The sequence below is a fragment of the Leopardus geoffroyi genome, chromosome D3 (genome assembly GCF_018350155.1).
Source record: "Leopardus geoffroyi isolate Oge1 chromosome D3, O.geoffroyi_Oge1_pat1.0, whole genome shotgun sequence".
NCBI classification, from domain to species: Eukaryota; Metazoa; Chordata; class Mammalia; order Carnivora; family Felidae; genus Leopardus; species Leopardus geoffroyi.
Window position 1 is genome coordinate 4,778,820 of NC_059339.1, and position 27,328 is coordinate 4,806,147.

Genomic DNA, 27,328 nt, shown 5'->3' on the forward strand with positions numbered 1-27,328 from the left:
TTTAAATTGGTGTTCAAAATAAGGCTCCCAGTGGACGACAGCTATGGGAAAGGTCACCCACTCGGTGGTCTGTGCCAAGAGGAAGCACTTTGGTCTCTCCCTTTTGGCGAGTCTTGGCATTTTTGGGGATGTGAACTGGCAGTGGTAAGCAAGTTACTGCACCAGACCGACGAGACAGTCAAAGGTCCCACACAAGTTTACAAATGTGCCAGTAGAAATGCACAGCTAGAAGAGTGGGCTACAGTGGTGAGTACTTGGAAGGGTGTGCTTACCAGTGCCCGATGGGTGCCCCATGTCAGCCTAAAATATCCCTGGGATTACAGTATGTTTGCCCTATGTGGGAATGTACCCAGATAAAACAGAGATCCTACAGTGGTTATGACAAAGAAAAAAAAAAAAAAGGCACACTCTCCAAGGAAGCATCTCTAAGTGAAGAAACTACATTATACAGGCAGTGTCTACACTGGCATCGGTGTTATTTAGCAAGTCAGATTCCTACAAAGGAGGTAATCGTAAAGTAGCAGATTATTTCAGCTCCAACCTTATAATGGTGCATGCTCTTTGGCCAAAGGAAGAAAAAAAAAGAAGGGTCAGGTCAACAGTGATTTAATCCATCCTAGAGAAGTAATATTTTCAAATAGAGCAGTCAGTATCACATGGACCCCGCATTCCAAAGCAACATCCATCTCTCTGTTTGTAAAGTGCTTGTCCCAATGGGCAGTGGTAGATGCATAAAAAGACCACCTGTCTCTTGGCTTCTCCAGGTGCTAAAGAGATTTCAACCCCCAAGATGAAATTAAATGGTTTCATCTTCAACAACTGGCCGAGGGCAAGAATTGAAGCCAAAGAAATCATAAAGGCATTCTCATGGAACTTAAAGATTGTCCAGTTTGGACGGCGTGATCACTTTCTTGGCCTGGGTGGGGAGGGCCATTGTCCTATTGGACTTGAACTGTTAGTTCCCATCTGGAAAGTGACAGTGTCCTGCTCACCTTGAGTCATAGAAGTGTCTATAAACACTAACTCTGGTTACAATGCTTCTGCACTTTCTTGTCCTTTTTCACATTTCTAAAAGCAAACAGCTTTCTAGAACCAATCTAAATTGTGTCAAACCATAAAGAAATTAAATGAGGCATTCAGGAGTCCAATACCCCCAAAACTTGAAACGCAGCGTTTGCAGTTTGCACACGCTCAAAAGTCCCTTTATGAACCTTATTTCAAGCTCCTTTTTCTTTTTTCCTTCTCTTTTAGAAACCAACTGTACTAACTGCAGGCATGCACTTTGGGACCTGGGGAGAGCCTGCGGGGTCCGTGGCTCCGTCCTCCCATTTCCAAGGATGAGGTCTAGGAGGAGGGGCTCAGTGAGAAGCATTTGCCCAGAACGTGGAAAATCCTCCACACCTGGGAGAGCACCTGGGCTCATCTGATGCCTGCTACTCCACAGATTCGATTTCACAAGCCAACCCCATGTGTATACCTAGTGCCTCAAAATGATGTCTGCAGAGCCCATTTAGAGGGCATTTATCGTGACGTGTCAAGTTACTGCCAGAGTGGTATCCCCTCCTCCTGAATGCAAGGGACGGCATTTGCCAAAATACCAAACATGATGCTGGCAGTGTCGGGAAGGACACACATGCCAACTGAGGAACTTCGGGGGCTCGGCAATGCCTGGCCAGCAGTCAGCTGAAATGCTTACGTCAACCTCCCAAGCAGGAGCCTGACAGTCTTGTGTTTTTCTTATGTCTCCAGAGCTCTGCCCGTTCTGGACCCTCAACACCCAGCCCTCGCCCTGTTCAAGCCCCAGCCCCAAACACATACACACAAGGGAGCCATTGACAAGGGAAGACCAGAAGGGAGACTGAGGTCAGGGACCACTGCGTCCTGCACGTCAGCACTGACTCCAAGATGGCGTGGCCCTCGACAGGGACGTGAGCGCCAGAAGCCCACCTTCTAAGACATCCCGGAATAAGTGTCCCCCAGCTGGGAAAACAAATGAGAAGCTTTCCAAAGGTTAAAAGCTGTTTGCAACTTTTAAGAAACATTTTCTTTTGGTTTCCATTTATTGCTGTACCAAATGTATTAAAAATCTCTGGCTAAGAAGAAAAAATATATATAAGAAGAGTGAATTCATACAGAGGCTGAAATTGAAGAGGGAATATGTGCATAAAATAAGGAAACAACCGAAGAATGTTTAAGCGTTTATTTTCACGTTAAAAATGATGAGTTACCCTGTGGTTAGAATATACCTTTATGCTGGAAAATGTAGTCACTTTTATCTGAAGTATTTTCAGGAAAAAAAAAAAAAAAAGAGGAAAAAAAATCCAGAAGTAATGAAGAGTAAGATCAAAATCTTCTGGCAGATTCCACCCATGATGCCACCATGAGCCATGCCCTCTCCAGGCAGCGGTCCTAACCAGCGCCCCGCGGGAGGTTAGGCCCGGTGTTTTCCCCACCATCGGTTCGGATATTTTTGAGCGGGGATGTCTGTACATTTAAAAGCTACAGCATTGCATGCTTTTATTATAAAATGTATTTATTCCTGCGCACTTCTCAGCGCCCCAGGGAACTGCCTCTGTTACATACAAAAATATCTGCTTTCCGTATCTTAGCATAGCCTTTCCACCACCCATCCCGTCCCTTCCTTCACATAACAGGTGATACTCGGTACATCACACATGTATACTGTTGACGGAGGAGACGGCTACTGAGTTTATAAACCATCTGTCGTGTCATTTACAGAGACGAGCATGAAGGATTGAAGCCATTTGTGAGATGATTCGAGTAGAAAACACAATGGTCCTGGTGATATGGAGGAAGCAGGTGCAACCACTCTGTGTGGTCGTTGAAGGGGGACTGCTTAGTTCTCTGACAGAGCCTTGGCTGGTCCCAACACCCCACCATGGGAAGACGCCTTTCTAAAAGGATGAGAAGAGGGTGCAAACAACAAAATGCACAAAGGCAGACTTCCTAAAACTTAAAAATCAGCGAAGTACAAGGTACCTGTCTACAGATGTGGCAATGGTACAGAAATTAACCCATGTTTTCCCTGCATTAACGTTCATACACAGAAACGCTCTGCCTGGAGTTTAAGTCTGGGAGCTTACCCTGGCCAGGGCGCAACACAAAACAGGAAGTCAGTTAGTCCTCTGCTGGCACGTGCAGAGTGTCCCGAGGTTTGCTGGGTGGCGCCCTTCAGGGAAACTTGACGTGTCTTCTGGCTTTCCCTCCGATGCAACCCCGTGTGCTCACACCGTGCTTCTGTCTTGCGGCAGCCGCTCCTCAATCCCTGGGTGTGGCGTGGAGAGCGGCACATCTGGCCGCCGGGAACACTGGTCTCACCCTCCCCCGTTCTAGGTGGCCCGGTCCTCGAGGGTGCCTGGGCCGCCCTCCCTGTGACCCGCGAAGTTCCCAGCCTGTGTCCCAAGGCTTGCTCGTGTCCGCCTCGGGGGTCGGAGGGAGGTCTAAGCATTCGCTTCTTGGGGAGAGGAAGGGACTTTATCAATGCTGTTCTGTTCAGGTTACTACTCACACCGATCAGTTGGATACGTCAGCTATAAAAACCTGGAAAATCCAGGCACATGCAGGTCCCCAGGGAACTGTATTTCAAGGTTTCATGATTTAGGTCTGTTCCCCATCTAAGTTTAGATATGTAGAGGCATAGTTCCTATTCATTTTAAATGATCTATTGGAAATCAGGCAGGTATAATCCACGGCTGCTGGTCAGCGGGAGATATTTAGAACAAAAAGAACTTCACTGAAATCCCGGATAGCGGAATGATGCCCGTGGCAAATCGGGGGACCGCAGACCGTGCTGGTTCCTGCTACACACTGTTCTCTCTGGCTCTTCACTACCAACACACTCATGTACGTGTGTATGTGTGCGTGCGTGTGAGCGTGTGCTGTGTGGTAAGAGGGACCCCTCCTCCATGACCTTCCATTCGACTTTCACGTTGAACTGAATTTGAACGGAAACGGACAAAGGAGACTGTGCAGAGAGCCTGGATCACCCACGGGAGGCATCTTCAGGACCGCGGACAGCTCCCGACTCCTGAGAACCTCTGACGCGTTCTATGTTCTAGTGCCCCCGAGTTTGCGCTCTGCCCACATCAAACGCTCAGACCCCAGGGAATGCTCTGATTTGCAAGCTTGTCAGTAACGCTAATCATGGCAATGGTAATGTCCTCCTTCCTTTCCAGATCACCCCCCTGCCAGAGCCTCACTGCACCAGTGGGGGCAGCCTGCTGTGTGAGAATGTGCGGGAGGCTCCCTATACCAGCTGAATGTCCTCCGTTTCAGACATGAAATCCCCATTATTTGGGGGATTTTGCTGAAGATCCAAAGGGAGAGAAAATTAACGTCTTACAGAAGGAGTGGGGCTCATTTAGACAGCTATGCTGCATTAGCGTGTGAACTTCCTTTCGGCCTCCCTAGCTAGCTCTGAGCCACCTCCCCTGCCTCGAACCCCTGGTGACAGTCTCCCCGGGCTCCCTGAGGTGCCCTTCCTGCCAGACGTCAGCCATCTCTTTGCAAACTCCCTCTGAAGCTAACGCCTGGGTCTCCTGGCTTCGTTCACCCACCGAGTTGAAAGATTTTTTTGCAACTTGACCAGCTTCACTCCTCAACCCCCAACTTAAACACAAGATCAACTGAACACTGGCGTCTCAATATCAGGTCCACGTCCCTGGTAGCGTATGCACGGTTTACAAACCCACCGCAGTGCTGTGGGTGGGAGACACAGGTCAGAGGAGGCTGGGCTGTCCTGCCCCCACGCACGAAACGCTTCCCAACAACAACCGAACGCCTCTCATTCTAACAGCTTGCTCAGCAGCCACGAGGAGTCAAGAAACCGCTTCCCCGCGCCTTTGCTGCCCTGGACTTTAAATTTCTATTTCCTAGGGACCTAAGTGGCAACAGAAAGCTCGGAATTGGTGGCCTAGTCCACTGTCCGTCTTCACCTCTATCCCATCTCAGTAGAATGTTCTTGTGAGTGTGAGAAATTCTAATCTAACCTGAAATTCTTTCTTTGCTTGAAGCCGTTCATGCAATTCCTTGAAAAATATTTTTGTATTTAAAAATTATGCAGGGGCCATGCTTTTTTTTTTCCTATTGCCACTTTGACTTTCCAATAGCTATGGTTTTTTCAGCATAACCGCTTAAACTCTTGAACGGCTGTTTATTTTATGCTGTTTGGGGGCAAACCCATTGCTTTTCTCCATCAGAGCACACCCTGTATAGGTTTTATCTCTGCCAGAGTCGCGACTGATGGGTTTTGGGGGGGTAAGGGTTGGGGGTCATTGTATGGAAGGATTTCTACATATTGCTAAGTGGAGACATCACTCTACTTTCAAATTGTTGTGGTGGTTGTTCCAGTAAAATGGAAGTTTAATCTGAATGCATTTCCCATGCAATTTCCTTTCTGTGTATATTAGTTTAAGATTTTGATTTCCATTTGGATAACACATTGCGTTGACCAGAAAGCACCAGTATAAAGACAAACTATTTCAGGGTCTTTTCTAAAGCCCTCAGAAATGCACTCCAGGGATTCCCCGTGAATCTTCCACAGGCAGAAGATAAAAAATAAATGTGGTTGACAAGTGTTCACCAAAGTTTTTAAGCTTCATATAGAAAACTGTAAAGAGATGGCCCTCCCTCACAGTATATTAATATTTTGTGTAAAACCCCATGTCCCCAGTCCTGATACAAGGAAGCTTCACAACAAAGAGAAGGAAGGACATTGTGAGGATAAGTTTCTCAGATATGGCCCCTTAGGTAAGGAGTGTGGAAAACTGGAGGACACCTGACGTCCTGCACGGACGCGGCAAACGTCAGCGACTCAAACTCATGTGTAAATCAAACATCTCAGAGAGAAGACCACAACTGCTTTTCTTCATGTTTCAAAAAGAATTCCAGAGGCCAAAGGAAACCAGGTGCAGGTGCAAATGTATATAAAAATAACGAGCAGCACTCATAACAAATAAGGGCGGCTACATTCGGCATCTTTCGCGTACGTCCAATCTCGGGCCAAGGGCAAGGAGTGTCCACTGTGCTTTAAAAGTTCTAGGAATAGAAAAATCAACACCCAAGCCTTTTCTAAATCCACACGGCCGTTTGTCGCGAGATGACTAACAACGTCTGTGGGGTCGGGTTTATTGTATTTGAACTGAGCTAGTATCAGGCTGCAGATACTACTGTTGTCTTAGAACTTCTCCAGGATCTATGTGTGGCCGCTTTAGAGACATTTCCCGGCTTATCACCCAGCTGCTGTAGCTCTCCGGGCCTCTGACACCTGCTCAGAAAGGGATCCCTCCCAGACCTCCACAAGTTAACCTTTGTTAAATCACCCCCTATTGCTGAACAAACTCACTGCTCCACCGTTCAAAAAACAGAAGGCATAAAGGTGAATACAAACGTAAGAAAGGAGTTCACATCTGGTCTTGCAGCCTTTCCATATAGTCTCTAAGGTCCCGGGGGCCCCCCAGCCCGGTGTCCTGACAGACCCACTTGATGTTATCCTCACTGTCAAACAGGATGGAGTTGGTGTATGGGCCACCGTCCTCCGGGAGGATGGTGGTGTAGGAAGTAAACTTGACTCTCTTCCTCTTTGGGCCCGATGGGTTTATAGGCTCACTTTTAATGTCTTTGTCATAGACATAGTCAGAGGGTCTGAGTAGTTGACTATGGAAAGTCTTCTGGGAGCCGCCGTTGAGAAGGAAGTTCCTCTCCTCGAACTGCAGCCCCCTGTCTATCATGGTTGTGCACTCCTCCGACGGGAGGGTGATGTCCACGGGGTTTTCCAGAAGTTCTACTTCATTCCCAAGCCAGACCCAGTCATGGGAATGGGGGATGTTGCCTTGTTCGCTCACAGCGAACCTTTTGTGTCTGTATTTCCAAGCAAATGCCACACAGTTGATTAAGAAGACCAAAATGGCCAAGCAGAAGACACAGAGCAGAGCGTACATGCCGATCTCCAAGTCAGTTAACCCCCTTGAGGTCACTGTAAGGTCACTGGGATTATTGGGTTCCGGTAACTTCCCTTGAGTGGGGAAGCTTGTGAAGGAGTCTGGACCACCGCTCTTGAGCAACTTCTTATCCTTTCCTTCCAGGGGGTACTGTGGAGTTGTGCTTTTGTTGCTACGTTCCTCTTGGCCAACAGAGGCGCCATGTTGGAACCACTCCTGAACCGCTCTCTCCTGGTTTCCTTCACGCTGTATGGAATTACTGAAGTGGTCTTTGTATTCCCGACTGATGCCCTCGATATCGTTGGTGCCTCCTAGGTGCTCATCAACATTTGGTTCAAATTTGACCTTGACGTTTCCTTTACCCACGGCAAGAACACTCTTCCTCTTGGTCTTCTGACAGGGTTCGCTAATCATCATCTCTAATTTAATCAAGGGACCTTGCCCTTCACCCTGTGCAACCACAACCGGCCACTTGGACTGAAGGTTTGCCTGGACAGACACCACCATTTCATCCAATGATGACACAGTAACTGAAAAATCCTTGGGATCATAAATGTCTAATGGTGTCACCGAACCATCACTGAACAAAATCCAAGAACTGACTATTGCTTCCTAAGAAAAATGAAACCAAAGCATTATGTTATAATCAGGTTCCTTCAAATTGCAAACATAAATACGACTTCCTATATAATATCATTTAAATATACAGATGGAGAAAAATAAACTTCTATGGTTTAAATCTTGAACCGTTCCTGGCATGCCTTGAACTGACATCAATAACATACTACTGCTCCACTGATATGCGAAGCAAATAATATACTTTAATGAATGCATTAAGGTGCATATTAATTTATTGCATGCCGCACAACAGAAGTTGACTTTGACCTTTCTAAAAAACATTTTGAAAGATCAGGCAATTTATCTGAATCAAGATCAGGTGCAACTAATCAGGCTACTGCTCCAGATAATATCGCTTTGAACATTCTTTATTAGGAAGCCAGTGCTGATGAAGCGAAACACGCACTGGGTAAGGAGCCTGGGGAAAGATGCCTTACGGGAAGGAGCTCACCGGAAAGGCACAGCACCCTGGTGTCTTTATAAACACTCGTTATGAGTTTAAAGATGGAGGAGAGCTTCAGAGTTGGCAATGACTGTAAACGGTAGCGATTTGGGGCCCATCAGCCACGCGTGTTCAAGCAGCTGACGTGGAATTTCCAAGTATCAAAACCACCTGCTTTGGCAAATGGAAAAACCTGTGATCCTATGGTCATGGGACAGCAGAGTGTGCCAAGCACAGATAAGGCTGCTGCAAAGCAAGTGGAGTATGAACGCATGGTTGATGTATAAAACCACGTATGAGGAAAACGTATCTAAGTCGCTGGTATTTTTCTCGAAACAAGGCAGGGCCATCTGGATAAGAAGCAGGAAGGAGCTTCACGGACCACCCATCCTAGCTTCAACTGATGCCCTCTGCAGATGCACGGGGGAGGGAAGTGGTCTCAAACGACCGGGGACAAAAGGACTCTGGGATCTCACCTGCTGCGGGGCTCGGAGAACGTCCTGGGCAGCCACCATCGAGACGATGGCTCTTTTGTCCGCTCTGTGAGGCTTCAGGGCAAGAGACAAGCCAGCCACCAGCTGCACGCCCAGGTCGGCGATGGTGACGCGGTCATCCAGGACGATCACCGTCTTCTCGGCCAGGATGGAGTCAGAGAGCGGGGAGAGGACCTTCAAAGGAAGCGACCAAGCTCCAGGGTCTGCTCCACTCAATGGTTTTAAACTCCTAACTGACCTTTTCCATCAGCGTGTTCCCTCAGCTGTCTGCCAAGTGAGTGTGCTTGGAGAACTCTGTAGGGAAGGGTTATGCTATGGTCCAGTGACACTCGCCAACTGGAGGAGTTTGACAAACATCATGTTGGTCCATTTCCTTGCCTTTGACTCCTGCCATGACAACCACAGTGTATTTTCTGAGAAGAGCTCAATTTCACATAGAGACAAGAGCTAAAAGTTGCCCACCTTGGGACCAGGCACTCAAAGAGCAACGGTTTCCCAACAACTAATATTTAGATGTGAAAATGGCGGAGTGGGCCATCTTCTCCTGCTCACATCCTTCCAGTGGGCACTTCGCTGTGCACTATGGGACCACAGTGATCGTGGTGTGGGCCCCTGTGTCACCCCTGGAGAGACCACGTAAGCAAAGTGGAGGAGTGAGAAGTCACTCCTTCTAATTTACCATCTAGTTTGCAACCAGTGGTGCTTAACAAATGGACAGGAACATCCAGCAGGCAGAATTTCCAGAACCGCCCCCCTCCCCGCCGCCCCGAAGATGTCCTCACTAAATTCCCAAACCTGGGAACGTGATGAGAAATCACTTCTCATGATTATGTTGGCGTTTCTACGGCAGGTGCACCTTCAGACAGGGAGCTCATCCTGGATTATCCGGGGGGGGGGGGGGGGGGGGGCGGGGTGTAACGAACATCACAGAGATTCAAAGTGTGAGAAGGATTTGACCCAGCTATTACTGCTGATGGAGGGGCCACATGAGACATGACGTGGGTGGCCCCTCTGGGAGCAGTGAGCGGCCCCCGTTAACAGTCCACGAGGAAACAGACTCCTCAGTCCCACACCCGTGAGGGACTGCATTCCGCTAACAAGCTGAATGAGCTGGGAAGCAAATCCTTCCCCAAGCCCCCAGAGAAGCCCAGCCTGGCCACTACCGCAGCCTTGTGATAGCCTCAGCAGAGAACCCAGCCCAGCTCTCGTCAACTCCCGACCTACAGAACTGAGCTCATAAATGAGGCGTGCTTTTAGCCGCTCGTTTTGTGATAACGTGCTACAGAGCCACGGAAGAATAATACAAAATATTGCACGTTTCATCCAGTTTCGTCAACATTGGCTGTGGCACCACCTAAAATATGACTTAATTAACTACGAGTGGTAACACTTTAAATTTTCGCTAGAAAACGTGCTGCAGCATCTCTGCATAATTATGCTGTTCAAACTGACCGGGAAAATAGTTTTACTCTTACTCTAGTAAAATACAGAGCACTTCGTTGTGGATTTTTACATTATTTTTAGTGCAAACATGTTATTTAAGAATTTACTGTCCACCCTGGGGCGCCTGGGTGGCTCAGTCGGTTGAGCGTCCGACTTTGGCTCAGCTCGTGATCTCACAGTTCGTGGGTTCGAGCCCCGCCTCGGGCTCTGTGCTGACAGCCCAGAGCCCGGAACCTGCTTCCGATTCTGTGTCTCCCTCTCTCTGCCTCTCCCCCACTCATGCTGTCTGTCTGTCTCTCTCTCTCTCTCAAAAATAAACATTAAAAAAACTTTTTTTTAAATTTCTGTCCACTGTTCAAAGTGTAACATATAGCTAAGTGGTTAACCCTCAAGGTTAGGAAAATAAAGCTAGTTTTCTCGGGTCTGACCGTCTTCTATTAGTGGTATATGAAGAGTAAATTATCGTCCTGGGGGAAAGGTGGCTTCCACTGTGCGTTTAATTTAGCTTTGGCGGTAAAAGAAATTAGGGATTTTTTTTTCCCCTCAACTCTCCCTGAAATGCAAAACTTAATTTAAGTTAGATTATGAAAATTGGTGAATGTTCTACAGCCGGTCATGATTCTCTAGTGCGTGCGCACACACACACACACACACACACACACCCCTGCCCGGCGGCATCTACCTGGACGCTGGTCAGTACAGGCTGGGGCTGGGGCTGGGGCTGGGGCCCTGGCAAGGAGTGGGTGGCCCGTACCTGCACGGTGGTTATCCCCGGCTCCCGGCCCACCAGGGTCCTGCCGCCCTGCAGCTGTGCGATCCTTGGTTCCTCCACCTTCATGAAATCCGTCACCAGGTCGGTGATGTCAAACTGCCAGTCGGGGCCCAGCATGTAGCTCAGCTGACTCAAGTCGGGCGCCTCGGCCACAAACTGCGTGAGGACACGCACCGTGGCATGCTGGTACTGCAGGGAACAGCCTCGCCCCTTCTTCTCCTCGTCCTCCTCGTCCTCGCTCTCCCGGGTGGGCCTGGGGACACAGACAAACCAGGATAAACGCCGCGGCCGTGGAGAAGCTTCGCACGCCTCGCCTTCCAGCCTCTCTGGAGGCGTCAGAACTCGTGGCGTGGTCTTGCTACCCGCCAGGCCCGCACACCATTGGCTCGTTCCCCCTCTGTTCCTTTTCGGTGCACCTGCTTGGAGCACGGAAGGCGAGCGCCACCCCTGCCTTCACGCGCCCCGCATGCGCCCAGCACCGCGGGACAGGCTGCCCCCAAACAGGCAGAGGTTGAGTCCCCGCCCTGCGTTCTGGAACTCTGTGGTTCGAAACCGTCCCCGCTGCGGGAACCGTGAGGTCCCGGGTCAGAAGAGCTGCTGGGCCCAGTCTTCACTCCTCACGGGAGTCCCACACAGGCCCAGGCAGGGAGATTGGCTGCCCCCCCTGCTCCCTCCAGGGGTGCGGTCAGGTGTGAGCGGGGGAGGACGGCCCCTGACGATGGCTCAGCACTGTCTCCTGGCTGGCCCTCGACAGGGAGGCCAGAGTGCCCTTTCTCACCCCCTGGCCCACCTGTGGCACTCAGTCACAGAGCTGCGGAGGGGTTCCTGCGGGAATCTCAGGCGCCCTGGCTCAGAGGACCTCAACTGCCGCCCCGCCTGTGCACGGCCCCAGGGGAAAGTCCTCGCTGGCTGTGCTATTCCAGGACCTTCCCCTCGAGAGGAACCTGTCCTGTGTGCTTTTGCGAGAGCACCTTGCTTGGTGAAGGGTCTACGACCGTGGGCAGACAGGGGTGGCAGGGGAGCCAGGGGCTGTAATTCACACACATCGAGTCAGCCCTACTATGCACTGGGTCTGGGTCTATCCACTCACGGGATCATAGCGCTAACAGGGCTAGCCATCTAGGGGCGGGGTCCACGCCCAGGCTGCTGTGCCCCTCGGTGCCCTCTTCCTCCTTATAGTGACCTCCCTGCATCTTCAAAACAGCCAGGAAAGAGGTTCCTATTTCTACACGAAGCCGCCGAGGCTCGGAGTGGTTAATACACGGCCTGGACAGCTGGCGATCAGCGAATTTACAGAGTTCCGTTTGACTTCGGAAACCCACCTTCTTTAAAATGTACCCTCCTGCCTCCCTGAAAGGTCTGGGAACCATTTGGAAAGGAATGGTGTGTGACCAGCATCCATAAAGAAGCATGTTGTGGTTTCCCAAAGCGAGGAGTAAACATCTGTGCTGGAAAGCGAGATGGTTTTAGTGGCAAAGGGACATATCACCAAAAACACGCAGTGACATTGCGCAAAGTTATTCCTATTTTACTTTTCAGTCCTTCCGATTTGATCACGGGGAATGAAGGTCTCTGGGGCTGGGCTGTCCCCGACGCTTAACTGACACTTGCTGGTCGACTCATGAAAGACCAGCTCAGCCAGGGGCACCCGGTGTGGTTCAGCTGGTGAAGCGTCCGACCCTTGGTTTCAGCTCAGGTTTGCGAGATGGAGCCCCACATCAGGCTCTGTGCTGACAGTGGGGAGCCCTCTTGGGATGCTCTCTCTCCTTCTCCCTCTCTCTCTCTCTCTCTCTCTCTCAAAAATAAACTTGAAAAAGGTTAAATTTTTCATTAATTAGAAATTCACTGTAAGTTAAAAAATCACGTACAGGGAGTTCTCGTATGCTCTTTGCTCTGCTAACATCTTGCACGATCACAGTATAATCCCAAGACCAGGAAACGGACGTTGGGACAAACCACAGGGCTTATTCAGATTTTCACAGTTTAGCCAGTGCATGTGCGCGTGTGTGGTTCTATGCAGTTTTATCACCAGAGGATTCACGTAACCATAGCCACAACCGAAACACAGAACTAGTCCGTCCCCACGGGGATGCCCTGGGCTACCCCTTGATAGTCTATGCAATCCCTAATCCACGGTGACCTCCAGTCTGTTTCCCACTTTCTAGATCATTCTACATGGGACCATGCAGTATGTACTGTCTTAAAATGCCGGTAAGGGTGTGAATGGAGTAACTAGCTGACATACATGTGGCTGCTGGGAGAGTGAAATGGTACATCCTCTGGAAAATAGTTCGGCAGTTTCTTTTAAAATTAACTACGCCCTTAGCACGCGACCCAACAGTTACACCCTTGGGCACCTTCCCCAGAAAACTTATGCTCACACACAAGCTTGCACAGGAGGGTCATGGCGGCTCCATCCATGAGAGCCGCCACCTGGTGACAGCATGCATGGCCTCCTGTGGTGGACGATTCAGCACGCTAAGACAATACCCCCCACAGATCACCCCTCAACAATACAACTACAGGAATGTTCGATACCGCCAACAACCGGGGTGGATCTCAAGGGACTTCTGCTGGATAAAAACAAGTCCATTCGAAAAGGTCACACACTGAACGGTACCACCTTCCCGCTAGAGAAACCTCTGCTTTCAAGGGCCACCTGGATACTCCCCACATCTTAAGGTCAATGGATTCAGCACTTTAATTCCATCTGTAAAATCCCTTCATAGACGTTCCAGGTTGGGGTTTGAGTGAACAGCCAGGAGGTGGGAATCTTACAGAGGAGTCGTCTTTAGAAGTCTGGGTACTACACTTAGTCATTTTGCCCTTGGGACAACTCTCTTCAGTGATATCGTCACCTCCAATTTATAGATGAAGAAACTGAGGAACAGAGAGGTTCATCAACTGGCCCAAGGTCACACAGCTCTACGTGGGAAAGCTCGCAAGGGTGAAAACTTCAGCAGCTTCATGCCAGAGCCCACAACGTAACCCCTGCGCCAGGCTCCGCGCATGGAGGTCGACATTTATAAGCAGGGAACTGAAAACGAGCAGCACAGGAAGGAACGATGGGGAAGCGGGGAATAGAAAGAAACGCCTACACCCCGTGCTCTGTGCTTTGTGTGCAGCGCAACATTATACTGAGTCCCAGCAACTGTGCCACGAGCTGGACACTATCCGTATCTCCGTGAGGCCCTCCTCACATCAAAGGCTAGTACGTGCCCAAAGTCAGACCCCTCTGAGCCCCAGTCCGAGACCGCCGTGACCCCCTGCGGGCGCATCTTCCCGGGGATCCGGGCGCCCGGACTCGGCCCTCCCTCGGCTGCTCACCTTCTGTTGGAGGCCACGGGGACCCTCCATCCCTTGATCTGGCTCAGCTCCGTGTCCGAGATCTCAATCTGCAGGGGGAGCCTGGGCGCCCACACGGTCACTTCCAGCTGAGACGTGAAGTGCTGGTGGGTGAAGTTCACGGTCGTGTCCACTTTGCTCCTCACCTCCTTCCCGTTCACGAAAATGGAGTCGCAGTGGTTGGAAACCTTTGGGAGAAGTGAGAATCTCGAGAGGCATCCGGGGAAACACCGGCGGCAAGGAGGCAGAGAAAGTTCGCAAACTCTGATTTATTAGCCGCCGAGACAATAGCGTCTCATCTGTTGGTAATTCCAACAAAAGGTAATTTGTAGGCACTAATTGGCGACAAATACTGATAAACAGACTCCAGGAAAACCATTTTGCGTTACGAAATACTGACAAGTAAAACCATAAACATAATTTAATGGAGTTCTATAACCTTTGTTGCTTCTTTTGTGGGTTGTTTTTCCCCTCTACCTCACCTTCTTTATGTACTCAAACCACCACTAATCAAACCCCAGGTGCAACATATTTCACTTCACCATGTTTGAAGATGCATAAAAGGTAGCCATATGTCGCTTTAGAAAAACGACTTTATTCAAGCCATACAGACCAAGAAAGCTTGGCACTGCGTTAAAATCCTTGTAGGAAATACTCCCGAAATGGGGATATAATTATTTGTGCCCCCATTAAACTGCACTTTTGCAGACTGGAAGTGCGGGTGTAGCATTTTGCTATGGTTTTTTGACTCGGCACCTGGCGGGGGGGGGGGGGGGAGGGCACCCTCTTAACGTGCACGTGTTAGCAGGTTACGTATCGGACGATTTAAGCCTCTATCTCACTCCACCCCTTCCGGATAAACAAGTAAAATGTTGATGACGTCTCTCCTGGACCTTCCGGAAAATGTCACTGAGGTTTGTAGGTCGGGAGGGCGTGGAGGGGGCAAGGGTCACCTCCAGGTGCAGGGGACACCGAAACCAAGAATTCACCACAGAATCGCAACAGCGAGGGGTCCACAGTCTCATTCTACAGGTGAAGGAGCTGAGGCCAGGGATGTGGTCCAACTGGCTCGGGCCACACGCTGCTTTCGGGGTCCCGCGTCAGTCTGAGCCGCTGGCGGACCCGAGTGCCACCAGGCAGTGTGTTGTGTGAGCCACAAACGAGGACTTACTTCTGACCTTGTCTTCCTCACCTAAGTCAGTACCCACAGCCCAGGCCTCCCTTCCGAGCCCCAGACGCTCGTGTCCCGAGCAAGGTCAGAAGTGCCAACTTCCAAACTCCAAGAGCAAACCTCCTTGTTGTTGTTGTTTTTTAATGTTTTATTGTATTTTTGGGAGAAAGAGAGACAGAGCGTGAGCAGGGGAGGGGCAGAGAGAGAGGAGACACAGAACCCAAAGCAGGCTCCAGGCTCCGAGCTGTCAGCACAGAGCCCGACGCGGGTTCGAACTCACGGACTGTGAGATCATGACCTGAGCCGAAGTCGGACGCTTGACCGACTGAGCCACCCGGGCGCCCCTTCAGCCATCTTTAAGTAGATCTGACCAAGGCCACTAGCAGAGACCTGGGCTGAAATCCCAGTGACACTGACTGGGTAACCCTGGTCCTCAAAGCAGTGAGTGGGGTGCTGCAGGGTGGCCGTGTCAAGCTGGCTCCTGTGAGGACTGGGCAGTCTGAAGTCTGTGCCCTCCAGGGACAAGGGAGAAGAAAAAGGATGATGGGAGCAAATCAGCTGTCTCCAGGGGCATGCCCGAGGAACGCAAATCGGCAGGATTGTGCCCAGGATTTCGAAGAGAGCGAGACTTTGGATGAGAGCAGAAATAGAAGGTTAAAACTCATTCTTACTTCAAGATCCCGTGACGCTGACACGATGCCGGGCCCGGCTGCCCTTCCCTCAGACACTCAGAAAGGGGTGGGAGCCCCATTTCAGAGAAACCGCTGGCTCAGGTGGACGGCACCGATTCTAGAACCTTCCCGGTCCTACCTCCTACAGAATAGACCTCAACCCTCCCGCATTTGTGGAAAATTCAGGTTCCCCTTGCCTCTGGCTTTCCACCCACCCTCATGCCCCCTGTAAATCACCTCAAAACAACACATCCCACCATCAGGGACGCACCTGTTTTGGAACCCGCGAGGCCCTTTCTGTGCCTAAGAAATGAAATCTCGACGCCGTGACAGTCTATATACCCCTTCGGGGCTCATGCAGACTTCAACCTGCCTCATCGTTCAGGCAGTGAGGGGTGGCCTGAGTGGACGAACTTAAATGAAGAATGTAACAAAGTCAGAGGCCTTCGAAATGCGCTTGGTTTCTTTCTCCTGGGACGTGCCTACCCTTACAAGAAAGTGTGTGTCACCGTCCTTGATTAACTCAATTAAAACAACTCAGATGAGGTCGGTCCTGGTGAGTGCTAGGCTGTAAGGTGCGTGGCAATGTGTACAAGACATAGCAGATTTCTGGACTGCGTGTTGGTGCCCCCCCATTCCCATGTTGAACCCCCAACCCCCAATATGGCGCTATCTGGAAATGGGGCATGAGTGTGGAGCCCCCGCGAGGGGATCGGCGCCCTTACAAGAAGAGACCCCAGAAAGCTGAATTCCTTCCTCTGCTCCCTCACGTGAGAACAGCACCAGGAGAAGCGGTCTGTAAACCAGGGTGGGGGAGGCTCTCCCCAAACGCCCACACTCCAATCTCAGACTCCCCAGCTTTCAAAACCGCGAAGAAAGACGTTTGTTTGTGGATAAGCCTTATTATTTGTGGACTCCGTGTTCTCGAATTTACCTACCGCTCCCACCACTGTCCCGGCAACGTGTGGAAGCTGGCGGGGCGTGAGCTCTGAGTCACCTGCCCCACGCACAGGCTCCCAGCGGCCGATGCTCTGTCCTCTTGTCTCAGCCCCTCACACACAGACGACCAGGGGTTGGACACGGGAGGGGGGCAGGGCTCCGGCTGGGGGGGCAGGTGCACGGGGCTCCAATCCCTGCGCTAGCTCCCGGTTAGTTGGGGGTGGGGGTGGTTCAGGCAAGCCACTGCACGCTTCCCAACCTCATCCTCTCTTTTGCAAAATGAAGAGACTCTCCCAGGAGGAGTTGTTCCTAGGATTCAAGACGACAGCCTACGTGGGGTATGTATGCGTGTGTATCTCCCCCTGAAGGTTCAGTATTTGCTAATTCAGTGTTTGTGGGGACTTTTCCAGGACACGACTTGCGCGAATAACGAGGGCTGATTAGTAGGCACCTAGTGTTTGCCCCGGACCTCTCCGCCTGCGGCCTTCTCCCCTCTTGCTGCGAGCCAGGCATCACAACCCTCACCCCACCTGCATCGAATCCTCGATAGAAAAGGGAGCGTCACGTGCGACGGCGTCGAGGGTACGTGCGCAGCAATGCGACCCTGGCCCAGGGCTCTTTCCTCCGCCCGCTCACACGTCGGGCCTCTCCCGCGACTTCCCGAGGCACGCAGAATCCGAAGCAGGCTCCAGGCTCCGAGCTGTCAGCACAGAGCCCAAGGCAGGGCTGGAGCTCATGAACTGTGAGATCATCACCTGAGCCGAAGTTGGACACTTAACTGACCGAGCCACCCAGGAGCCGCTGGACCTGTCCCCTCTTAACCGCTGTGTCTCTATGTCTAGTACAGCGCATAGCAAACTGAGGTGTCCAGCAGACAGACACTCAATGGGAACGTGTCTCCACGGCTTCCTCTGGGTGCGGTTACCCCTGTGGCCCATGAGTAGCATGTCTGGGTAAGAAGGAGGAAGAGTTACCAAAGGCAAGGTTATCAGGTTAATAGCGTTCAGACAAAAGTTCATTCAATGGATCATGTAGAAGAAGCAAAGAGCAAAGCTGAGAAAGTTGCAGGTCAAAGGTCTGATTAATTTGGATTCCCACTATGAATTTGGCCTTGTGGCTAGGACCTGAGATCTCTGTGTTATGCCACCCGTGTGCGTCTGTGTCAGGAGGGGACCGGAGCACACGGCAAGATAAAGATCAGGCGGGTTCCCACCGCCCATCTAAGTGATACCTTCAGGGCTCTCTGAGCCCCCAAAGGAACATCGAACACCAAATGCCATGAATCCTAATGTAAGGAGCTGGCGACAGGAAGGTGGACATTGGCAGCAGACGACCTGGGCCACGTTCGTCTGTGAGCATGTGCGAGATGCCTTGTAAATGTCATATTGGGAAGACTGTCTTCAGAGGTTAATATTTCACTGTCAAATTACGCTTTTCCAGCTGCATTACTTTAAAGTAAGAGAGGAAAATACAGGCTCTCCGGAAGAAAACAGGTTTCCTTGGGGGATCCTATAAGATATATCATTGACTTCATTTCCTATTGACAAACAATGGAGTCTGTATTTCAGCCACCCTGTGAGTTTGCCACACTGTCGATCCTTCTGTGGAGAAGGATTGTGCATAAGGTTTCCCTCGAGACCCCTCCCCCCATGCCAACAAAGTGCGAGAAAGGAAAAAGCGTACAGGCAAATAGTATGTTTCTCACAATTCACACACACACACACACACACACACACACACAGGGCTGAAATCCCATATTAGGATCGGCAAAAGGAAATTAAGAAAAAAGCTTTGATGTTCTACTGTCATCTGAACCAAACCATTTGTATTTATTACCATGTTTAGCAAAATGCACTGTCTGAGGAACCATAGGTACTCAAAAAACATTTATTTTGCCTTGAGTTTTTACACTTCCAAGAAATACAAAAAGGAATGATAGCTATCATGTACTGACTGCTTACTAGGTACATATGTTGTTTTTTTTTTTTTAATTATTTAATGTTTTTATTTCTTTTTGAGACAGAGAGAGAGCATGAGCAGGGGAGGGGCAGAGAGAGAGGGAGACACAGAATCCGAAGCAGACTCCAGGCTCTGAGCCGTCAGCACAGAACCCAACGCGGGGCTCGAATCCATGAACTGAGAGATCATGACCTGAGCCAAAGTTGGACGCTTAACCAACTGAGCCACCCAGGCGCCCCTCATGCGTTGCTTTTCAAAAACTTTACATATAGAAGTATACTCATTAAACCCTCCAAAGACTACATATGTTAGGTGTTTTGTCCCTGTAGCACGGATGGGGAAACTGAGGCCCAGGAGGGGCTGCCTCTCCAGGATCAGAGCTGGTGAAGGGCAGAGCAGGGGTCTGCACTCAACCCCCCTGAATCAGGGGCTCTTCAGCACTGAGCGTGACCACCCCACGGTCCTGCCCCCAAAAAGCAAGACCCAAATACGCATGCCGGGATTTCACGCCCACCTTACTGAGGTCTAATTTATGTTCCGTGCCTGTTCCAAGGCACACTCGGAGGAGTGTGGTGGTGCACGCACCCATGAAACCACCACCACGCTCGGACACGGAACATTCCCCTGGTCCCAGAAGAGAAGATCCCTTGTGCCTCTTTTTGGCCCACTGTCCCTGGCTCCAGGCACCACGGATGTGCTCTGTGTCACCAAGCATTAGGTACGGACTAGTTCAGACTAGCTTGATCATTATTAGTCCTCAAGTCCAGGGAGAGGGAGCCAGACTGAGGTCCTGAGACCAAGGTCCTCCATCAAAGCCTTCCCCCCCCCTCACATCTGAACATCACTCCCTGTCCTCTGGGGCCAGACTCCACACCTGTGAACCCAAAGACACTAAACTTTCCAGCTCTGACATTCACCGTTCTGTCATTTAGAGGATCCCGAGACAAGAGCTCAGGGCTACAGTGTATTTTGACATAACGTAACTTTTCTCTGCCTGAGATCCCTCAGCTGCAAAATAAGAGTAAGTCATCCACTCATTTAACAAGTGTTTACGGGGGCGGCGGGGGGGCGCTCTGGACGGCTCAATTGGTTAAGTGTCCAACTCTTGATTTCTGCTCAGGTCATGATCTCACAGTTTGTGAGTTCGAGCCCCGGGCTGGGCTCTGCGCTGACAGTGTGGAGCCTGCTTGGGATTCTCTGTCTCCCTGTCTCCCTGCCTCTTTCTCTCTCAAAAATAAATAAATAAACATTAAGAAAACAAAACAAGTGTTTCGTGAATATCATCTAAGACCTGGGAATTGTCCTCAGTGTTGGGGACGGAGCTGGGGGCACACAGGCCCTGCTGTTAAAGATGCAGAAGTCTGACAGAGACAGAGAAGCCACGCAGCATGTGGACAGAGAATACACATCAGGTCACTAGGGGGGTTGAAGGAAAGCTGGAGCAGGTGGGAGCACAGGCGGTGGTGACGGAGGGGCCCGTCCAGTTGGAACGGGCAGGCGTTCGAGCAGAGACATACACGCAGCAAGGAGGGAGTCGTGAGAACATGCACATCTCTGAAAGCGGAGGAAACAGGAAGTGCAAAGGCCCTGAGACAGGGATTTTCTTGCCATATTCAGGGAGCAGAAAAAGAGGGCAAGTAGGGCAGAAAGGTAGCCAGGGGGTTGGATGTGACCCCGCTAAGCGAGGATAACGAGAAGGTGAGGAGTCTGGAGCAAAGGAATGGCATGGTCAGACAGTGTGAACGGGAAGCCTCCGGCAGGATCAGAAGGACAGGGTACCGTGTAGGGTCTACTGAGCCGGTCCAACAGCGACACGAGGGTGGCTCGGATCAGGGTGGGAGGGAGGGAGGCAGTGAGAAGTGGTCCGACGCAGGATGTGCCGTGCAGGTAGCCCTGGGCGGGATCTGCTGTTGGAAGGGACGCCTGACGTGGGCAAGACACAGACAGGTGTCTCAGGCTTGGGCCTGAGAACACAGGAAAAAAAATGGCACCAGCATCCCTGAGACAAGGGGAGGTTGTGGGAGAGGTGGAGAGAAAGAATCCGGAGCTCGGGTTTGAAAATGTTACATGTGAAATGCTTATTAGACATTCGGATGAAGATGTGATGTGAGAAGTTGGAGACCCGAGCGTAGAGCTCATGAGAGATTCGGTCTGAAGAAATACATTTGGGTTATGCCGGGACCAACATGCCACGTTCAGAGCCAGGGGACGGAAGAATACCCCGCGTGTAAGCCTCAGGGGGGCCCACACTTCCAGGTCACGAACTGACACAGTAAAGGACACTGAAAACATGGGGCCGGTTTGTTACAAAGGGAAGGCACAGGAGAGCAGGTGTCTTGGCAGGTGAGTGACAGAGGTGCTCGAAGACGGTGTGACCGGTTATCAGTGCTGCGGGGGGAAGTCAAGTAAGGCGTGGACAGAACCTGAGTGCAGGCACCAACCTTGCAGGAGACCCTGGAGACACATGGGCACTAGGCAACGGAACAGACCCGCACCTGGCGGGGGAGGCTCAAGACCGTGGGATCTGGGGCAGAGGAGAAATTCATCGCCTGACCACCTGGAACTCACGGCTAAAGAGAAGCTCACAGAATCAACACTTCCTGAGTGCGCGCTAGATGTAAGCGGCTGATAGAATACCGTGTTGTAACGCTCCAGCACTCCTGAGCGGTAACCTGTTGTGTAACAAGACGGAGAAGAAAACAGACCTTGTCAGGGAGGTTCTTCAGTCCAGCCGCCAAAATAGGAGACAGGACAAAAATCTACGTACACAGAAGTGCAAATGAATAGTTTGCAAGCAAGTAGACAGGGATGGATCGGGGGAAGTTTTCCAGGGCCAAAGGGGGGATCAGCGAGGAATTCTCTTAACACAGGTATGGCCTTTCTGGTCCCCGGTGGGTAGCTAGGAAGACGAAACCTAACAAACTGCAGTTTACAATTTATGAAATACTGTGGCATCTGAGTGAGGTTCTCAGTGGCCTCATGTGGCAGATTTCAAGACTGTGCCCAGCACAGCACCCTTCCCTTTGCCATGCGACTCTGCTGTTCCCCCCGCTGCCTCCCCCCGGAGGCAAAACATACTTTCTTCCGTAACATTGGGTTTGGGCAAACGACTCGCTTTGTGCCGTAGAATTTTTAGCAAAAATGTCGCAATAAAACACTCCAAACACAGTTAAAGGATTGGGTTTGCCCTCTCGGTGTCTGTGGCCTGGATGAGCTGAACCCCAGCAGACCTGGAGGCCCGCAAGCAATGATGAAGTGCTTATGGTGGTCCGCGGTTGAGATACGGGGGCCGTTTGTTACGTAGGAGTAACTGATGCACTCGATGACAGTGTGTCTCAAACAATGCTGTGAATCCCAAGCCACCACAGAAAATACATCTTACGTTATGACCAATCCACAAGATGTATATACAAGGGACAGAAACTAAAGTTCTGTGAAAAAGTACTTACCCTCGCTACCTGTCACTCGGAATTTTTTATTCTGTTCCGATGCCCTCCATACCATTTATTCCACTCTGAGCCATCCCATTCCCTCATTTTTTTAAGTGTTTAATTTTTTTTTTTTTTCCAAAAAGAGTGAGAGCACGAGCCAGGGAAGGTCAGAGAGCCTGATACAGGGCTCGAACTCACGAACCTCGAGATCATGACCCGAGCTGAAGTCAGACACTTAACCGACTGAGCCACCCAGGTGCCCCCCCCCATTCCGTCAGTTTTTACAAAATGCTAGTCAGAGCCCATAAAAAGTGGCCCTTAATTTGAGCAATCCTGCACTTAAGCATTGCAGGAAAATTATTCTTTATCCCATTTTACAGATGAGGAAACTAAGGCTCAGGTAGGTCGCCTGCCTAGTCATGGGCAGCCAGTGGTCCAGGCTGTGCATTCTGACCCAATACCCTCCTGATTTATTGATCATACAGGGGCTGCAGTCACCTCTGATCCCACCTCTCTGTTCCGTTCATTCTTACTTTTTACTTAAAGTCTTCTGAGAACAAGGGGCCTGGGTTCTTCTCTGCTGGATAAAAATCAGAGACTGAGTCACGTCAGCCAGGTTCCAGTTTCAACTCAGAGATGGAGAGAGCTGCAAAGACATTCTTCCCACCCTTATCAGACTGCAGAGTTAAAACTTGCCCCGCGGGGCTGCAGACCTGGAATCTGGAGAAAGGACGTGTGCTTGCAGGGAGAAAGGGACACTGAGCGTGTGTTTCCCCGGGGGCAGACACTTCTGGGTGCCACAAAAGCCACATCAAAGGAATCCAGGTGAAAACTGTTAGTGACTTGCCAAAGACCAAGTATAGGCTGCTGTGAGAGGGTGAGGCACTGGGGCCTGTAAAGGGAGGGGAGTCTGTACCCCTCGTGAGAATTCTGGGAGTCCCACCAGGCACTCGGAGGGAAGACGGGAGAATGGCCTGGGGCAGCTTCCCTGGGGGGCCTGGCTCGGGAGGGCGCAGCAGCCACTGTGGAGACTGCACCAGCCCTGCAAACAAGGGTCTCTCTTCAGGAAGAAGTCTGAGAAAGCTGCCGCTCCGGGCACGAGTGGAATCCACCGCATCTAAAGTCATCCGTTTGAGTTCGGTTTAAGCTGCTTCATTAAAGACTCCCGCATTGTTCTGGCAAACAGCCATGTGCTCGGGGTGACCAAGTTCCCTCATGTTAAAATGCACACAGTAAGAGTGTATGTGGGATTTGAGAAACGCAACAGATGAACATAGGGAACGGGAAGGAAAAATAAGGTAAGTACAGAGAGGGAGGCAAACCATAAAAGACTCTTAAATACAGAGACCAAACTGTGAGTGGCTGGAAAGGAGGTGGGGGGGGGGTGGGGGGGGAATGGGCGAAATGGGTGATGGGCACTGAGGAGGGAACCTTCTGGGATGAGCACTGGGTGTTGTAAGGAAGTGATGAATCAGTGGGTTCTACTCCTGAAGCCAAGACTCCACTGCATGTTAACTAACTTGAATTTAAATCGAAAGAAGGAAGGAGGGAAGGGGAGGGGAGGGAATGGAAGGAAGGGAAGGGGAGGGAAGGGAAGGAAAGGGAGGGAAGGGAAGAGAAGGGGAGGGAAGGCAAGGGAGGGAAGGCAAGGGCAGGGAAGGGAAGGGAAGGGAAGGAAGAGGAGGGGAGGGGAAGGGAGGGAAAGGAAGGGAGGGGAAGGGAAGAGGGAAGGGAAGACAACAAAGAAATGTACAGAGTAAGAATCCCTAGGATTTAAGAGTGCACCTGTCCCCAGCGGGTCCCCAGATGACGCTAGGCTTTCATGAATCTGACGCATCCACCTCTCTGACATAATCGTCTCCCCCTTCCCTCCGATAAGTGAGCATTAGCATACCACCTTGACCGTCTTCGCTCTCCCTAGAACGTTCCTGGGCTACGCTTAAGCCAGCAAGCAGCAATACCTGAGTGCCAGCTCCTCCACCCGCAAGGTCATTTGGCCTCACTTGGCGCAAATAAGCACTTGCATATAAAACATGTCCTTCTGTTCTCAACGACCCGTGCAAATGGCAGGTGGGTTCCAACGTTCACCGAGGTAAAATGGCATCAAGGTGCAGAAGTGCACCTTGGAACACGCGAGCACACCTTGAACTGGGTGCCCCAGTTTGCCGGCACCTCCGCCTTCCGTGAAGATACCTTCCAGTCCCTCTAACATTTCCTTGGTCGAGGGTTTGCTCGCTGGGCTCAGCACATTCTTCAGTGTCTTCCTGAAGGGGAAGAGGTCAATGAAGCCATCACAACCCACTTGCCCGGCCCCCAGCACAAAGCACCACACGGCTTTGACCACGGTGGGCCGACGCTTACGGTCACACGCACGTTCCCCCCGCGGGACTTACCCTTTCCCAGGCAGAGTAACAAAGAGCCAAATTAAAGATGCAGAATTCCTACCATAGACATGTATATGTATGTATGTAAACGTGAGTACAGGTTCTCTTTGGCTAAACGCCAAGATGTATAGGGATGAATACACGCATTGGATTCTCAAGAGTTAAATATTCACGTGCTACAGGACCGAGCCCTCTGGGGCCCTCGTATGATCACAGAGATAAATGCAAACATCAGGACAGACATCAGGATGGCCTGCCTCTATCCCCAGTGCTATACACGTTGCTTATAGAGTCTTTAGACTGTCATAAAAAATAAATATGCCAAGTCACATCATCCTCGAGCGCACTAGGAGAAAAAATCCGTTTTTTACTTTCCTGTGCCAAGACTTACTCCATGAACACTTACTTGCCTGCCCCCCTGGATTGTAAGGCAGGTGTTTTAAGGACAAGCGTGTTGCCTTATTTGATATTCTGCAGCCAGGGTCACGGCCTGGGGCCTGGGGCCTTGCAGATACACCAGAACTGGGCAGGGTCAGCGACACAGACTGAGTGGGCCTGCTCAGCACCGTATGTGGAAGGAACCCGTGGCTGCAGGTCTGTGAGCCTCTCCGTGCCCATCCCGCCAACAGGCCCCTCACTGGCACCAACAGCACCTTTGGGGCCCCTGCTCGTGGGGGACGCCCCAAGTCAGCCTTTCCAGGCCTGACCGTGACACCTTGTACACTCAACCACATTTCTTCCCATCCATTCTTTTTCACGCAGGTCGGGTCTGGCTTCCCGAGCCGGACCACGCCCGGCACGTGCATTTCCTCATCTCTCCCAAGCCGTCCGTCTGTCCAGAGCCAGCCGGGGCCTCTCGGCGAGTGCAGACCTCGGGGCCCAGGTGGGCAGAACGGAGGCCACTTGCTTCTGTCCTTTCCCATCTAACCCACGCCTTCATTTCAGAACCTTAAGCCTCGGTCCTAAAAGAGACCTCAGACATTGTCTGATCACACCCCACACAGGGGTGCGGCCCGGGGGTCGGGCGACAAGTTTGTCTTAAAGGCACAGAGAGTTCACACAAGTCTGGGGTTAACACTCAGGCCCAGCTTGGAGCCAGTGATGGTACGTGGCAAGTTCTGGGCAAGACTGCGAGGGCACAAAATGACTCCAAGGGCTCCTGCCCGGGAGACCCGACTGAGCAGAGGAGACAGATTCGTGCGCAAAACATCGTCAAATACAGTGATTGGTCGAACACGTACATAGAAGATGGTCAGGCCTCCCTGGCTTTAGTCCACTTGAACTGCAAGGAGATGCTGCTGGTCATGTGCGTTTGAGGAGCCCAGATCAGCTCCTGCCCAACAGGCCCACGGGTTCCCACTGTCGTCCGGTCTTGTCTCCCGCTCTCGCCATAAAACTAGCACAAGGGACAATTTCTGCAATCTGCTTGTTGGGCCACATCTATGGAGAAACAAAAGAATCCTGGTCCTCTTCCAAAGAGGAAAATCTCTGCCCGAATCATATTCAACAAGGTTTGATCCCACCCTAAGAAACAAACAAGTGCTTCCAGAATTTTGCCCCTTAAACAAAACTACACCAGCAAATTAGGCCCACGATGACGATCTGATGTGAAGTGTAGCATACGCTTGTGTGTGGAATGTTTTCATTTTAGCGTCTCATCCCTTGACATTGGGAGATTTTAAAAGCACCACCAATGCTTGTTAGCTTAGGAAAAGATCCAAGCACTTCACGTTCATCGAACGGTGCCCCAGAAGGGATTAGGAGGTGTTTATCTGGTGAGAGCCCAGCATATGGCTGTGCCCGGCTTCTTGCGCCCGCTCTGCACGCACTGGGCCTGCTGGAGAGACGCGCTGTTAATTAGGCTCCATTGGCACGGATGCCAGAGTCAGAAGCTTAGGTGTTCGGGGCTTGCACATAAATTAGTCGCATAAAAGGAAAGCATTTTGGCAGGATAAGCATATTCTCAGGGGAAAGAGAGGGTTCATGTTTTCCAAACTTACTCTGAAAGCACTTAATGAAAATCTCTTTTAGAGAAGAAACTTTCCTATAAAAGAACACCGTGAATCGTGAACTCTGGGTACGAAAACCGGCAGCCGAGGGGTGTTATCTCTGAGACTCCAGGCAAAGCGAGAGCAGAATTACAGACGATGGTCCGGCCACTGCAAAACCGAAATGCAGACGAGAGGGGTGTGAAAGGTCCGTGCTGAGGGGCGCTGGCCGAGACGAGATTCGCTCAGTGCCGTGAAGAGAGGGGCTGGACGTCCCGGCTCCCAGTGACCATCTCCAGAGAGCCCGGCACAGGGGAACCCAGCCTGGCTGGCAGCCACAGGGGACCACCTGACACGAACTCAATGCTTGGCTGCACAGCGTCACCGGGATCCACCCCGATGGCCTCTGCACCCATCCCGGCAGGGCCTGGGCTGTGTGAAATTCCGGGTACAAAAACTATGCTCTGACCAGCCTGGGAAGTAGCCCCGTGCTTGCTGAAATTATAGCAGTTCTTATGTGAAGTGACTCAGCCTGGCAGAAACCCCTCCTGACACTAGCAATAAATTCGCATAATTGCGCCTCGTATATTGTTCTACTATTTCAGACCGGATACATCTAACTTACCTAATGCGTTTATAATAGAACTCAATTTACTCATACAGCTAGCTATTTATCTCCGCACGATTGGCCTGGGGTTGGCCCGATAACCAA

At 51.0% G+C, this 27,328-nt stretch overlaps 1 protein-coding gene across 1 annotated transcript in view; it reads right to left on the reverse strand.

Moving 5' to 3' along the window:
• Positions 1–2,185: 2,185 nt before the first annotated feature.
• The window catches only part of LOC123588322 (transmembrane protein 132B), a 367,329-nt gene continuing 342,186 nt past the window's right edge, over positions 2,186–27,328 (reverse strand). Inside the window, exons 6-9 of the mRNA XM_045459135.1 lie at positions 14,056–14,261; positions 10,711–10,981; positions 8,496–8,687; positions 2,186–7,571 (exon numbers count right to left, since the gene is read on the reverse strand). Of these exons, the coding sequence (XP_045315091.1) occupies positions 6,423–7,571; positions 8,496–8,687; positions 10,711–10,981; positions 14,056–14,261 (1,818 nt within the window). The 3' untranslated portion in view covers positions 2,186–6,422. The remainder of the gene's footprint in view (positions 7,572–8,495; positions 8,688–10,710; positions 10,982–14,055; positions 14,262–27,328) is intronic.